This window comes from Octopus bimaculoides, chromosome 25, assembly GCF_046866305.1.
Source record: "Octopus bimaculoides isolate indiv1 chromosome 25, ASM4686630v1, whole genome shotgun sequence".
Lineage (NCBI taxonomy): Eukaryota > Metazoa > Mollusca > Cephalopoda > Octopoda > Octopodidae > Octopus > Octopus bimaculoides.
The window spans coordinates 19,145,025-19,161,427 of NC_142952.1; the positions used below are offsets into that span (position 1 = coordinate 19,145,025).

Here is a 16,403-nt window from a genome sequence, read left to right on the forward strand (position 1 = left end):
TGGGACTAAACCCAGAACCATGTGGTTGGTAGGCAAGCTACCTACCACACAGCCACTCCTGCGCATATATATATATATATATATGTGTGTGTGTGTGTGTGTGTGTGTGTGTGTGTGTGTGTGTGTGTGTGTGTGTGTGTGTGTTTGTGCATGTATATATATATGCGATGAACTTCTTTCAGTTTCCGTCCACCATTCCACTCTCAAGGCTTTGATTGACCTGGGGCTAAAGTAGAAGATACTTGCCCGAGATGCTACGCTGTGGAACCGAACCCGAAACCATGTGGCTGCGAAGCAAACTTCTTACCACACAGCCATGCCTATATGCATATATATGAAATATTTCATTTTTAACGGTGGAACTCGAAGTAGATAAAGCTATAAGTAAAAAAGTCGAAGGTTGGACATGGGACTTGAACCCATATCTTCTGTAAACGATACAGACATTCATCCATTGAACCAAAGCAATTCTTTGAATTTCTCCTTCCAATTTAGAAGCTTTGTTCTTACCAGTGAGAATTGTATGTTGTTTACTTTATAGGAATTTAGAACGTTCGAGAGAGATGTGAAATAAATGGTTTTTAACAGTGGAAATCAAAGCTTCTAAATGTTTATGACATAAACAACATCAGTTCTCTAACTGCTGCACTTTCCCCTCTCTATTCAATGGTGCACCCTCAGATTTACAGCGATACACTTATTCTGAAAGTCCACTTTGGCACTATTACAAATTAGTGACCACCCAGGATATTCTGAAGCGCCTCCAGGCACCAAAGGCTGGCGACGGGCCTGAGGATAACCCTGACAAAACTATGATGAAAAAACTTTCATCATAGGTGCTGGCATGGCTGTGTGGCTAAGAAGCTCACACGTGATTTTAGGTTCAGTTCCATTACACGGCACCTGGGACAAGTATCTTCTAACATAGCCCTGGGCTGACCAATGCCTTGTGGGTCAATTTGGTGGACGGAAACCATCTGGACACCGATCATATGTATGTATGTATGTATGTATGTATGTATTATGTATGTATGTAGATGTGTGTATGTATGTATGCATGTGTAGTGAAACTACCTATCGCCATTAGATACAAAACTACTATCGCCATTCTTCTCATTTAAATATAAACAAACGCGAACGTAGCGGAAAACATTAACCTTGTCATCACGTGACTGATCATTATTCGAATCGGTAACTTCTTCGAACCGTTCCCGCCAGAACGCAAACTGACCAATCACGGCCCCTAATAAGGTCACGTGATAGAGTAAAATTCTGAAGCCATCGGGAGCCGATAGTTTGTTATAAATAGCTTTAACTCGGTGGCCAAATTTGTCTCGGTTCAGTTTCTCTTTGAGAGCTGTTCCGTGTACCACACGACAGCAGCAGCAACAATTAGCCAGCGACCACTTCAACAGCTTCGTCCAGCCATCGATGACCACCGCCGTCGCCATATCAGCAACACGTTTCTACGACTACTATCAAGCAGCAGCCTCTTCACCACCAGCGTCTACACGACTTTCTATGTACACCAATCCAAACCACCGCGGCACTTCTCTCTCTTCGATTCTGTTATGTGACTCAGCTTCACCACGATAAATAAACAGACAAGAAATCTCAGCCAGCGACGAACATCTGTATAACAAGAATCACGGCCCGGCATCGATGCCACGACATCACAACTAGTGATCAGCTCTGCCACACTCAGCCTCCCCTCACTTCACATACAGACTCATACTATTGGGTACACAAGAACTGGTATAATTGCACACGTGTTACTGACTCTTTCTATATGCTGTAATATCTCACATACACATACATGTATCACTCACATACACACTTTTCTTTGTATGACGGCCTGTCTTTGATTATGTTCTTATATGTCGCATTCACACTCTCACACAGACATACATCTTTAACGCTACAATAAATATCTCTGTTATACATCTTATACGGTTGTGGTCTTTCATTACTGGTCACATATGTTATCGTCGTATAACATATTTGTATATCATCCTCTGATATATATATTTTGTGTTCGACTGTGCGACGCGTTCAAATAAAAGGAGTGCTCTGTTTTTCCATTCGTCACCATTTCTCCTTTTTTGAGTACACACGGTCGTTCCTTACACATGCATGCCTCTGTGTGTGTGTGTGTGTGTGCGTGCGTACTTTCGTTCTCACCCACCGTTTGACAACTGATGTTGGTTTGTTCATGTCGCCATAATCTCGCGGTTCTTCAAAAGAATCTGATAGAAAAAATACCAGCCTTAAAAATAAATACTTGAGATCATTTTGTTTGACTAAAACTCTTTGAGATGGTACCCCAGCATAGCTACAGTCCAATGACCGAAACAAAAAGATCTTTTTTATCCATACTGTTTCGTCTTTCTGTTTATTACTACGTATCTAAGGCTACATTATCCAAAATATTTCTCCCTTTACAACATAGCAGCATGTCATTTTAAGAAGACCCATTAACAATAGCAGCCAATTTTTATTTTTTTAAATGAAGTTGATTTTCTAACAGTTTGGCTCGACCGGACGTTTTACCACACAAAAATCACAAGTTGACTGAGCACAAAATCCAATTTTAGTTCAATCAACAGCTGTTGTTCATGTGATCGTCTGGCAGCATGACTAGAACCAGGCACGTGCCGTCAGTAATTATTCAGGGTAGGCAAGTTGGTAACCTTTTTGTAGTAAAACACACAAAAACAAGCAAAACACAGACGCGCGACTGAGTTACAACTCAGTCGCGCGTCTGTGATTTAAATCTGCCTTTATAGCACGTAAAGAAAACGTTGTCGTAGGAATGTACGTGACACGTGTACTATAGCAGTACTATTCGTAGCTTAACTTCTGAGATTGAAATGCAGGGACGAATTATGCCTACCTAATCTACATAAAAATAAGATAGTTTGCATTTTATGCATAGTAATCAGAGTAACCTTTATAATTTTATTGAATTAGGTGCATATTTTGCTCTCGATCTATTTTATTCTAGGTAGGCACTGCCTACCTTGCCTGCCTAGATGGCACATCCATGGCTGTAACCTTCCGTGAACACAGCCCACAAATACAGCTCAATTAAGTACCAAAACACCACGGCAACAAGAATATATGTTGATGTGTAAAAATTAACACAAATGTTGAATTTCTGACGAAGACTTTCTACACTTGTCATATACATCGTTTCATCTGAATATTCCTTTTCTTGTATTGCATAAATACTTTCCATATTAATGTAACAACCTCCTTCCGACCATGTTACAATTTCTTATGTATTTCTTCGAATTACAGCTTGACTATGCCCAAATACAAACACTAATGAATGAAAATACAGAACTTGGGAAAGAACTGGCAAAACACAAAGAGGCTAGTAAAGACTACTACTACTTGAAAGAGCAAGTAAGGCAATTAAAAGTAAGTAAATACCAGTCATAACAAACAACTTTCTATATATACTACAGATCTAATGTTGTGTGTTTCTTTTTCGGATATATGAAATACTGACCGATTATATATTTATATATATATATATATATATATATATATATATATATATATATATATATATATATATATGAAAGAAGGTTTGAAAATGCACTTATTCTAAAGATATTTATTTACTTAACCGGTTTCACTTTTTTAGAAAAAGATTATCAAAAGTCTTTGAGAATAATAAAAAATGTTAAAAAACAGTTTGAATATTAAAATGCATATATACATTCTTTGATGATAATAAGAGGAATATATTTAAAGTAGAAAGCTTTGTATGAACTTTGTAGTGTTACATACTGATTATCACACATTCTCTGGTAATAAGATGAAAATGTTTAAAACAGTGTAAGTATGAAAATACATATATGGAAGTACATATATGGAAAAATACATATACATATTCTTTGGTAATCGCAAAAATGAGGAGGAACTGACCTGGCTTTTTTCTTTCTTGTGTGTATTGAGGGAATATATATCATTTTGTTTAAAAGAGTTCCAACACTGTCTGTTTTTTATGTTTTATTTATATTCCTGCAAAACCAATGTGGGATATAGAATATGGAATATACAATATATAATATAATATGCAATATATAATATAAAATAAAAATGGATGGTACTATGGAATATGTCTTATTGAATAGATGAAATATTGAGTGTTCAATATAAAGGATTAAATATATAAAGGCGAATATGTATTTTCTATACCTTGTGGTATTTCATATTTTCTATACTTTGTGGTATTACAGACTTTAACAGACTGTAATACCAATTCCTTTGGACAGCAGCAGTATGTGTTTGGCTATTTTTAGAATTGATGTCAAATCTATTTTTAGAAATGATGATATTTGAGAAATTGTTTTGTGTTTTGTGTTTGGGTTGTAGGGATAAGATTTTTAAACCCCAGTAGGTGTTTGGCTGTTCTTAGAAATGATGCCAAATCTATTTTTAGAAATGATGATATTTGAGAGATTTTTTGTGTTTTAGTTATAGGGATAAGATTTTTAAACCCCAAGTAAGATCAATTTAATCATTGTTTGTTAAGAGTGGGTTTGAATTTCTTAATAAAGTCCTTTTCTTTGCATTTTCTCTCAATTTCATTCCGGTTGTAAAGTTTATGGAATGGAAATATAATAAAAGTTTGATGACCACATGTTGCCAAATGGTTACTCAGTGGTATTTGGCGGACTTCTGGGTTTTTAATCTGTTGTCGATGTACCCGTGAGCGTTCCGATAGTGCATTACCTGTCTGGCCAACGTACAGTTCTTCACAATTAGGGCATTTGATGCAGTAGATTAGATTTCTACTTTTGCAGTTCATGTTCGCATTGGTGAATATTTTCCCTGTTTTTGTGTTCATATATGGGCCGGTATGGATTGATCGGCATGTGCCGCATCGGCTATCAGACAGTGTTGGAACTCTTTTAAACAAAATAATATATTCCTCTATACACAATCATACAAAAAAAAACCTTTTTTCGTATTTATTTTTACTCGCATACATATATATATATATATATATATATATATATATATATATATATGCGTATAAGAAGGGATGACCACTAGGTGGACATCCAATATGCTTGTGGACATGCCGACTGGCCCTCTTCTCTCTTTCACTCTAATCATCATCCGGAATTTTGCTTGCACCAGACTGTGGTCTGTCCAGTATTCCGATCCATGAAAGAACTTGACATTACAAATGTCATGGATGTCACGCTTGTGGATGATGACATAATCCAGCAAGTGCCAAACTTTAGACCTCGGATGCATCCACGTTATTGTGTGATCCCCTTTGTGCATATAATGAATGCTTGCAATGTAAAACTCCAGCAGCATGAGACCATTGCTATTCATTTTCCCTACACCAAAACGTCCTAGAGAGTTCCATGTTTTCCAGTTTGTCCCAACCCTGGCATTGAAATCCCCCAGTAAAATGACTTCATCAGAATTGGGGATTTTCCTAAGTATGGCTCTCAGCTGGGTATAAAAAATAGTTTTATCTTCATCACAACTAGTCAAAGCAGGTGCATAGGCACGTATTAGAATAGCAAACTGCCCACCTTTCAGGTGCAATCATAGAGTCATTAGGCGTCCATTTATAGAAAGAGTAAGCTCCTCCAACTTCTTAAGGCTATCAGATCGAACTGCAAAACCAACACCAACCTCTCTGCGCTCCTCCTCCTGCCTCCTCTTCCAAAAAATGTGTATCCACCTCCTACTTCCTGAAGCTGACCATCACCTACACGATTCTCTGAAAGTGCAGCATATCAATGTTATAGAGGTTCAGCTCGCGAGCAACAAGTGCAGTGCGTCTTTGCGGCCTACAGTCACTCTTGTTATCCAACAGAGTGCGCACATTCCAGCATGAAATGTTCAAGTTCCATCCAGGTTTTATTAAAAAAAGAAAGTCTCTGTTTTTCGAGTGCAGGGTGGACATCCATCAGTCGCGCTAAACTGACCAGATACAGAAAGACAGGCAATTTTTGGTTCACCTTTTCTAGAACTTCCCCGGCCTCCGGGTGAGCAGGGCCCTCTCCAAATGGAGCTATTCAGACACCCATGCAGCAACTGAATTCTATCGCTTGCTGTCTTGGGTGACAAGGAGACGACTTTATATCTAGCATGGGCTGTCTACGTGCAAATCGCTGACTATATGCTTCCAACCCGTCAGGTCTACATTCTTCACCACCTCCCCATCTTCCGAATAAAAATAAAGTAAATATATGCTAAAAATAAATAAATATATACTAAAAATAAAGATACATATATACTGAAAATAAAACAAATATATATAGGAAAAGAAAAAACCAGCACATATTGAACAGAGGTCAGCAATGCCTGTGCAGAGTTTTAGGTCCAATAAGGCTTGCACGACACCTCATAGAACCTCTCCACTCTATTGACATTATCCAGAGACAAGCCAGAGCAAGATGTCTGGTGCCAATATGAGTCGCAGGCTCAGGGGTATGGGAGTACCATAATATCTAGTACAGACTAAAGATCCTCTAAATGTCCAATGCCATTCCCTGCATATCTGGTTTTATATCAGAGTGACCTTCTCCTCGAGACATGCTTCAACAGAAATTTCTACGTACCTGTGCTATTGCTAGATAGCCGTTGAGCCTGCACTAGGTTCATCCGACCTTTCACCAAGTCTTGTTTTTAATCCTGCTGGGTTTCTAGCAACCCTCCTCACCAGGGTAGCTGGTTTAGCCGCCGACAACCCGAGCATGCAACAGGTTGTACTGGATTCCATGTTACCAGTAGCACTTATGAGAGCCTCATAAGTGACATGACATAACATACATACATACATGCATACATACATACATTCATACATACATATATGCATCCACGCATACATACGTACATATACACACACATACATACATACATGCATGCATACATACATGCATGCATGCATACATACATACATACATACAAACATACATACATACATACAAGGATGTTTGAGACTTTTTAAAAAGAGGCAGTTATAACTGTCCTAGATTGTTGTAATTTTAGTACATCATTACTATACATCTAATAAGCTGACCTGCCAACTTTTGTTATTCCAGATTGAATTGTAACAATTTGGAAGCTCGCTATGCAATAAAGCTTTGTATTAAACTGATAGAAATGCGACAGAAACTTATGAATTTCTCTAAATTGCTTATGAATTAACTTGTATTTACCGAGCATCTGTTTTTCGTTGGCACAGAAGTTTCAAGAACGGTAGAGAGTCGGTGAAAGACAATGAGAGAGGCGGTAAAAGACAATGAGAGAGGCGGTGAAAGACAATGAGAGGTGCGGTAAGGGGAACTTCAGAATACCAGAGCTCTTTGAGAAAATTCGCAATTTTCTGGATGAATACCGTTGTGTGTCTGCAAAGACAATAAGCATACAGTTTGGAGTTGGGGTTGCTAGATGGTCAACATAGAGTACTTTGTGGAGATTTTGAGGGAATTCAGGAAGAGATTTAGTTGTAAAAGGTCAGAGCCCTTCCATTCAGGTTGGTGTAATCTGTACCAGGACATTGCACCAGTCCACAATTCCATCTTGGTGATCAACTACTTGACAGAGACGGACATCAAAACTGTCCTTCGTCCTCCCTACACTCCAGAACTAGCTCCCGGTGTCATTTAATTGCTTGTCAAGATGGAGAACCTTAGGGGCAGTCGTTTTGAAGATATTGAGATGAAAGAGGTTGTGACAAGGGTTCTGGACATCTTCACTTTAGACTTCCAAGGGACCTTCACAACGTGACTGAAGTGCTAAAAGTGTATTGAAGTCAGAAGATCCTACTTTGAAGGAGATTATTGTTTTGTATTTCTTTGAAATTGATAAATGCCTTTCCTGAAACAATCTTAAAATTCCTGGAATACACTTTGTTCACACATTCATACATACATTCATATCTTTTCTCAGGCCAAAAATGCTGAATTGATGGGTAATGCGGCTGAAGAATAATCCTAGGTGGATATAACAGCTGGTTAAGCGAAAAGAGATCTTGAAAGGCTTGAAAGGGCTTGGATTCCATTGGAAAGGTAGGCAAAATTTCGCCAGTTTCTTCTGCTTACATACAGCAAGCAATATCATTTGTGTTTTTAATTTCTTCTGCTTACGTCATAAAAATTTAGAAACTTCAAGAGACAGAAAATGAATAGTTGCTTCCCAACCACATGGTACCTGGTTCAGTTTCCCTACGGGTACTTTGGGCAAGCGTCTTCTACTATAGCCTCGGGCTGGCCAAAGCCTTGTAAGTGGACTTGGTAGACAGAAACTGAAAGAAGCCTGTCGTGTATATATATATATATATATATATATAGAGAGAGAGAGAGAGAGAGAGAGAGAGAGAGAGAGAGAGGCATCAAGCTGTTAGATCAGGTTATGAAAGTTACAGAGAGGGTCATAGCCCAACTAATTAGGGAGCGAATCAATTTAGATGAGATGCAGTTTGGGTTCGTGCCAGGTAAAAGCACTACTGATGCCTTATTTCTAGTGAGACAGTTGCAGGAGAAATACCTAGCTAAGGATAAACCTCTGTACCTGGCTTTCGTTGACATGGAGAAAGCCTTTGACAGGGTCCCCCGATCCCTTATCTGGTGGTCAATGAGGAAACTTGGGATAGAAGAATGGTTAGTGAGAGCTGTGCAAGCCATGTACAGAGATGCTGCCAGTAAGGTGAGGGTTGGAAATGAGTACAGCAATGAATTCCGGGTAGAGGTAGGGGTCCACCAAGGTTCCGTCCTCAGCCCCCTCTTATTTATCATAGTCCTCCAGGCTATCATAGAGGAGTTCAAGACAGGTTGCCCCTGGGAGCTCCTCTATGCTGATGACCTTGCCCTAATTGCGGAGTCACTATCAGAACTAGAGGAGAAGTTTCAGGTGTGGAAGCAAGGTCTAGAATTGAAGGGCCTTAGAGTCAACCTAGCTAAAACCAAAATCCTAATAAGTAGGAAGGTAGATAAAACACAAACCCCTTCAGGTAGATGGCCCTGCTCAGTATGTAGAAAAGGAGTAGGTAGTAACTCTATAAGATGTACCCGGTGCAAGCTATGGACACATAAGAGGTGCAGCAACATCAAAGGCAGGTTAACTAGCAAGTTAGTTTTTGTTTGTGGCAGATGTTCAGGTGCAATAAAGACTGTAAACAAACAGGAAACAAATTCTATCTCATTCCAGGGTGAAAAACTAGAGGTAGTCGATAGCTTCCGCTATCTGGGCGACCAAGTTAGTAGTGGGGGTGGGTGCGCTGAAAGTGTAGCTGCTAGAATAAGAATAGCCTGGGCAAAGTTTAGAGAGCTCTTACCCCTGCTGGCGACAAAGGGACTCTCACTCAGAGTAAAAGGCAGACTGTATGACGCATGCGTACGAACAGCCATGCTACATGGCAGTGAAACATGGGCTGTAACTGCTGAGGACATACGTAAGCTCACAAGGAATGAAGCCAGTATGCTCCGTTGGATGTGTAATGTCAATGTGAATACCCGTCAGAGTGTAAGTATCTTGAGAGAAAAGCTGAACATTAGAAGCATCAGCTGTGGTGTGCAAGAGAGACGATTGCGCTGGTATGGACATGTGGTGAGAATGGATGAGGATAGCTGCGTGAAAAAGTGCCACACCCTAACAGTTGAGGGAACCCGTGGAAGAGGTAGGCCCAGGAAGACCTGGGCTGAGATGGTGAGGCAAGACCTTCGTACATTGGGCCTCACCAAGGCGATGACTACTGACCGAGACCTTTGGAAATGTGCTGTGCGTGAGAAGACCCGGCAAGCCAAGTAAGATCGTTGCCAGTGCCCCTGGACTGGTTCTTGTGCGGGTGGCACATGAGATGCACCATTTTGAGCGTGGCCGTTGCCAGTACCGCCTGACTGGCTCCCATAGGATTTTCGAACGAGATCGTTGCCAGTGCCCCTGGACTGGCTTGTGCGGGTGGCACATAAAAGACACCATTTCGAGCGTGGCCGTTTTCGTGCGGGTGACACGTAAAAGCACCCACTACACTCTCTGAGTGGTTGGCGTTAGGAAGGGCATCCAGCTGTAGAAACTCTGCCAAATTAGATTGGAGCCTTGTGTTGCCATCCGGTTTCACCAGTCCTCAGTCAAATCGTCCAACCCATGCTAGCATGGAAAGCGGACGTTAAACGATGATGATGATGATGATGATGATGATGATGATGATGATGATGAATAATAGGGATAAAATCCAAAATTACAGGTAAAAACTCAATTAAAATCAATTTATTAGAAATTAAAATCAGATTAAGTTTCACAGTATAAAATATATATAAATATATAGTATTAGGGAAAAGAACCAAGGTTTATGAACTCATCGATGAAAATCCACTGTCACATGATCTTATGATATTTACTTTGTATTATATTATACTTATTTATTGTACTTTTAATTATAAATTTCTTCTATATGTGACCGTGGATTTTCATCGATGAGTTCATAAACCTTGGTTCTTTTCCCTAATACTATATATATATATATATATATATATATATATATATATATATATATATATATATATATATATACATACATACATACATACATACATCTATGTATGTGCGTCTGTGTTCCCCCCTCCACCACTTGACAACTGGTTTTGGTGTGTTTATATCCCCGTAACTTAGCGGTACGGCAAAAAAAAAGAAGAAATACCAGGCTTAAAAAATGTACTGGGGTCTATACACTCGGTTATAAATTCTTCAAGATGATGCCTCAGCATGGCCGCCGTCAAATGACTGAATCAAGTTAAAGATAAAAGATAAAGGTGGAACTCCAGGTAGATAAAATTGCAAATAATAGCATGTGAGTATTGGAAAGAGTCGAAGGTTGACCTTGGAACTCGAACCCACATAAAAAAAAAACATTCTACAGTTGGACCAAAACAATCCTTCGAATTTCTCCATCCATCTTAAAAGACTTGTTCTTACAGGTGATAATTGTTTGTTGCTCATCAAAAGGTAATCTTTATAACCAACTTAACATGGGTGTCTTATACTGCATTATTAACCCAAAGAGATCCTCTCATACAGGCGTTTGGTGCATAAAAACACACGCATAGCTCTTAGTAAATAAGAATCGTTTGTCATGGGGGGGGGGGCTTTCTCGTAGATATAAATATCATATGTGAGGGGACGTGGTTTAGTGGTTAGGGTATTTGGCTTGAGGTCATCGTAAGTTCGATACCTGGCAGCGTGTTGTATCCTTGAGCAAGACATTTTATTTCACGTTGCTCCAATCCACTCACCTGACAAAAATGAGTAGTTCCTGTATTTCAAAAGGCTAGCCTTGTCACATTTTATGCCTTCATGTATCTCCCTGAGAACTACATTAAGGTTACGCGTGTCTGTGGAATTCTCAGCCACTTACACGTTAATTTCACGAGCGGGCTGTTCCGTTGATCGGATCAACTGGAACCCTTGTCGTCGTAACCGAGGGAAAGTCAGTTCTAGTTAAACTCTATCCTTTGCAGACGACAACAATTAAAACTGTGTGTGTATGTGTGTGTATGTGTGTGTATGTGTGTGTATGTGTGTGTATGTGTGTGTATGTGTGTGTTATCTTCTGCTTGTTTCAGTTTGTGGCTATGCTGGAGCACTACCTTAATGGGTTTTACTCGAACGAATCGACACCCATCTTTCTTTTTTGCCAAACCACCATGTCACAAGAATGTGGAGTGGATAAACGAAAAAGTGAGGCACTCAACACATTCTGCAGGAGTCACAAATACTATTATTTAAAAATTAAAAAAAAGCTTGATTCGGCCTCTTGCAACTTAAAGTTTCGTAGGTTCGTCACTGGAACTCAGTACGTCAAGCTCAGACGAGCCTGGTTCCTGCGACACAAGAGACCGAATCAAACTGTATTTTAATAATAATAATAATAATAATATGTGTATATATTTGATGAATGCCATGAGGCATGAAAGTATACTAGCCTTTATATATTTAATACTCAATATTTCATATATTCAATAAGACATTCAATACTTCATTTCATTTTACTATTCATATTATATATTCCATATTCTATATCCCACATTAATTTTATAAGAATATAAATAAAACATAAAAAACAGACGCAGTTGGAACTCTTTTAAATAATATATATATATGTACACACACACACACTTGTATGTATGTGTCTTTGTATTCATGATTATCCCCACTATCATTGCGCTTGACAACCTGTGTTGGTTTGTTTACGTCCCCGGCATAACAGACCGATAGAATAAGTACCAGACTTAAAAAGAAAACAAGCCCTAGGATCGATTCTTTTTTTTACTAAAACCGTTCAAGGTAGTGTTGCAGTTTGGCCGCAATCCAACGACTGAAATAAGTAAAAGATAAAAGTTATTTGAATGGCGCAACTGTCGTTTGTATTTTGTTTCTTTGTTTTCTTCCTTTTTAATATAAGTATGTTCAGCAAGGTTCTGTTTTCTTGCCATCATTAATTACAGTGAGTTTAAAGAGATCGCATCAAATCTAGAGGCACAAATGAACAATGAGAAAATATAGAGTTAACAAAGGATATCACGTTTAAAGGAAAACGTTGGCTTAGTAACCGTCCTGACTGAGGCTCTTTACCAACAGTTGGACATAAATGTAAGTAGGGCAGTAAGTGCTTTTGACTCTCTTTCTTTCATTGCATATGTCTATGTGTTGTCATGAGCTTATTTTCTGTCGATTGTATTGAGCTGGTCAATGAAGACATATTTCGTTGGTTGAGTGAATCATAACTGAAGCAAACTCACGAACGTTTAATTTGATATTTATTGCCGGATATAATGGTTTTCCGTGTCGATAAATTACAATGAACAATATTGATCATTGTTGATTGGGAAAGAGAAAAACCGCACCATGTCAGTAAAGGTTGGGACATTGTATGAATGTCTGGATCTATCTGTCCGAGAGCCTGGAATTGTCAGTGTAAAATATACAGAACCGTCTGCACGACAAGAGTGGATATGCGATTCAGTCAGTTGCCTTCAACATTCAGCAATTAATGAAGCACCAAAAACGGTTTTTATAGGAAACAAGAAGTCAAATTATAGAACTTTCGAGAAAATCATATCACGCCACAGCCTCGCGCTTATTTGTCGATTTATTGACCGATTACATGAAATTGCAGTGGTTCACTCGTGATATGTGACCGAGTATCTAGCGATTAGGTTTTGAATCCCCGCTACAAATAGTCTTCTCCCAGTTCTTTACATGAAACCATAAAAAAAAAAAACGAAATAATAAAACAGAGAGCTTGCATAAAAATACAATGGGCCAACACAAGTACAAAAAGAGCAAGAATCAATGCTGAAAGAATATCTATGTAACAATGATAAGTCCATAAGATATGCAAAGTTCTGGAGTTAAGTATTGGTGGTTGACCCTATTAAAGGCTTTCGACTGATTCAAATTGGTAGGGGCCCCATCCATTTTAGGTTCTTTAGCCACCGTATCTCCGATGTATCGATATGAGGTGGACAGATCTGATTGAGGTTGCGCATATTTGCACATCGCCAATCAAACTCTCGATGGCAAGAGCCAATCTCTTCGCTAACACCGTGACCAATTTTTTGAAATCTGCTAAATCTATCACATGAGCCCATCAAGCAGCTTTCGTCCCCGCATGTCTTAGAATACATGCCTCAACTCTGACAATGCAATCTTCATACTTCGCGTTTATGAAATGGTTGAAAGCCAATCTCGCTGCAAGCACGTCAGTTGCGATGTCTTTCCTAAGTACTTCTTCAAAGTTTCTAACTACGTTTCCCTCTATTCTATTTCTTTCTATTGTTACAACCATACGAAACCTAATTGGTTCTAGTCTAATTGCCCTTTTTAGAGCAAACCATTTCCTACTGGTGATTGACGCCGTTAACGTCTGCTTAATTCACTGATCCAATCTCTATAAGCTTGGCATACCAGGACTGATGCATTCAGCTTCCAATAACTGGGTCCCTACCTACAAAACCGATCTAGAAGTCGATAAATTAAGTACCAGTGAAACAATGGAGTCGATGTAATCGACTATTCCCCTCCCCAAAAATATCGTGCCTTGTGCCTTTAGTAGAAAGGCTTATCTCTCTTTCTCTCTCTGTCCCTCCCTCCCTCCCTCCCTCCCGCCCTCACACACACACACACACACACGCACACACACATACATACACGCACGCACGCACGCACGCACAAACACATGCACTTTCTGTCTCTCTCTCTCGCACACACAACCACATTCCTTTTCTCTCTTTCTCTCTCTCTGTCACATACACATACACACGCACACACACATACATACACGCACGCACGTACACACAAACACATGCACTTTCTATCTTTCTCTCTCTCACACACACACATACACATGCATGCACACACAACCACATACCTTTTCTCTCTTTCTCTCTCTCTCTCTCTCTCACGCACACACACACACACACAATACGCTACACTGCATTCCTCTTCTGCCTGTCTCTTAGTCTTTAACGAATTATTTCATTTCAGATGTACAACAGAATCATTTGCAAGACTTTACATGAGGAACAAATGCATGAAGGGATTGGAAGGCAATTTCTTCAAAGGACTACTCTACATTCAGCACAACACCCAAATAATCATTCAACGATATATTAACAGTCTGTAAAGGATCATAGTAATATAATGAATAAAGAAATATAGAATAATCGAATATGTATTTATTTATTTGTTTATGTGTATGTGTGTGTGTAAAAAAATGAAACTGAAGATGCACTTGGAGTCTTTAACAAGATTTAAAAACATTAGCTTAACCGTTTTACTTCAAACGTAATATTAAATTGAGAGAAAGCGGTCAGCTGACAGAATCATTAGCATACCAGGCAAAATGCTTAGCTGCATTTCCTCTGTCTTTGTGTTCTGAGCTCAAATTCTGCCGAGGTCAACTTTGCCTTTCATGCTTTCGGGGGTCAATAAAATAAGTACCAGTTGAGAACTAAGGTCGATGTAATTGACTTACTCCCTCCTCGAAATTTCTGGCCCTGTGCCAAAATTTTAAACCAATATTAATTTGAGGGATCTAAAGCCAAGCTACAACTGTCTCACTTTCAATCGAAATTTAAAATTTACTTTTATTGAGGTGATGACTCTTGTCAGATAACAAAGTTATAGGCGCAGGAGTGGCTGTGTGGTAAGTAGCTTGCTTACCAACTACATGGTTCCGGGTTCAGTCCCACTACGTGGCACCTTGGGCAAGTGTTTTCTACTATAGCCCCAGGCCGACCAAAGCCTTGTGAGTGGATTTGGTAGAGGGAAATTGAAAGAAGCCCGTCGTATATATGTATATATATATGTGTGTGTGTGTGTGTGTGTGTGTGTGTATGTTTGTGCTGATAAGGCCTGACCACCCCATATTGACTAGATCAGTGTTTCCTAACCCCCAGCCCTTCTATAACTTTCCAAAACAATGTATGCCCCAATGGTGATTGGGAAAAAACAACTTTATTTCAAAGATTTAATCACAATTATTTAATACAAAAGAATCTACCAGTGACTCTTTTATTAAGTGCTGAGTACATTATTGACTAAGAAAAAAAAATTAATCACTTTAATGAGAACCTTGCACCTGGTGACTACAGCAGATTTCTTTAATTTAAGGAGACAATTTTGTTAGTTTCAGCCATAAATCACCACGTTTTGTAATTTCAAGTCTGCTATCCACACAAGGGCATTAGACTAGCACTGCACTGCTGTACTGTAGCAATGTCTTCATACAATATGCTTGGTTGGAGGGATTGGTCTGGCTAGGCTGAGTATAGGTGTCGTATGCTTGTTGTGAAAAAAAGATTTTCGCAATTCCATGTCCTAGTAAAAAAGAAAAAACTTTGGATCCATTGCCCCACCGCAATTTTCCCCAGGCCTCACCGATGGAGATTATGTCCCACGTTAGGAATCATTGGGATCAATAGACAAACACGTGTGTGAGAATGCATGTGTGGAGACTATAAGGGCTTTAACCCTTTTGATACCAACTTGCTTGAGACCACTCTTGGTCATCTGACACAAACTTTTTGTTTTGAAGTGATCTCTATTTAAACCTGCCATCAAAATTTCATGTTATGTTCTAAACACCAACTAAATAATGAGTTATTTTACTAAAGCCATAAGTTCTATATTTAAGAGATGAAGAATTATGTACAAATGTAAATAATGTAAAGCCATAAGTATTTTCAAACTTAACTGGAACAAAGAGTATTTAAACAGAAAAATTATGGTAAGAAAGGGGTTAATGAGACATCATCGTTATGAATGGGACACTGGGATGTCAAATTTCATGAGCTGATTTGAAGGCTTCACCACAATCACAACTAATGCTGTGATGATTTTGGGTTTCTTTTACTTGGAAG

At 39.0% G+C, this 16,403-nt stretch overlaps 1 protein-coding gene across 2 annotated transcripts in view; it reads left to right on the forward strand.

Moving 5' to 3' along the window:
* Positions 1-14,710, forward strand: part of LOC106878641 (uncharacterized) — a 34,935-nt gene extending 20,225 nt beyond the window's left edge. For both annotated transcript variants that reach the window (XM_089341828.1, XM_089341829.1), the window contains exons 8-11: positions 3,301-3,423; positions 7,936-8,054; positions 12,486-12,630; positions 14,527-14,710. In XM_089341828.1, coding sequence (XP_089197954.1) covers positions 3,301-3,423; positions 7,936-7,977 — 165 coding nt within the window. In that variant the 3' untranslated portion in view covers positions 7,978-8,054; positions 12,486-12,630; positions 14,527-14,710. The remainder of the gene's footprint in view (positions 1-3,300; positions 3,424-7,935; positions 8,055-12,485; positions 12,631-14,526) is intronic.
* The last annotated feature ends 1,693 nt before the right edge of the window (positions 14,711-16,403 follow it).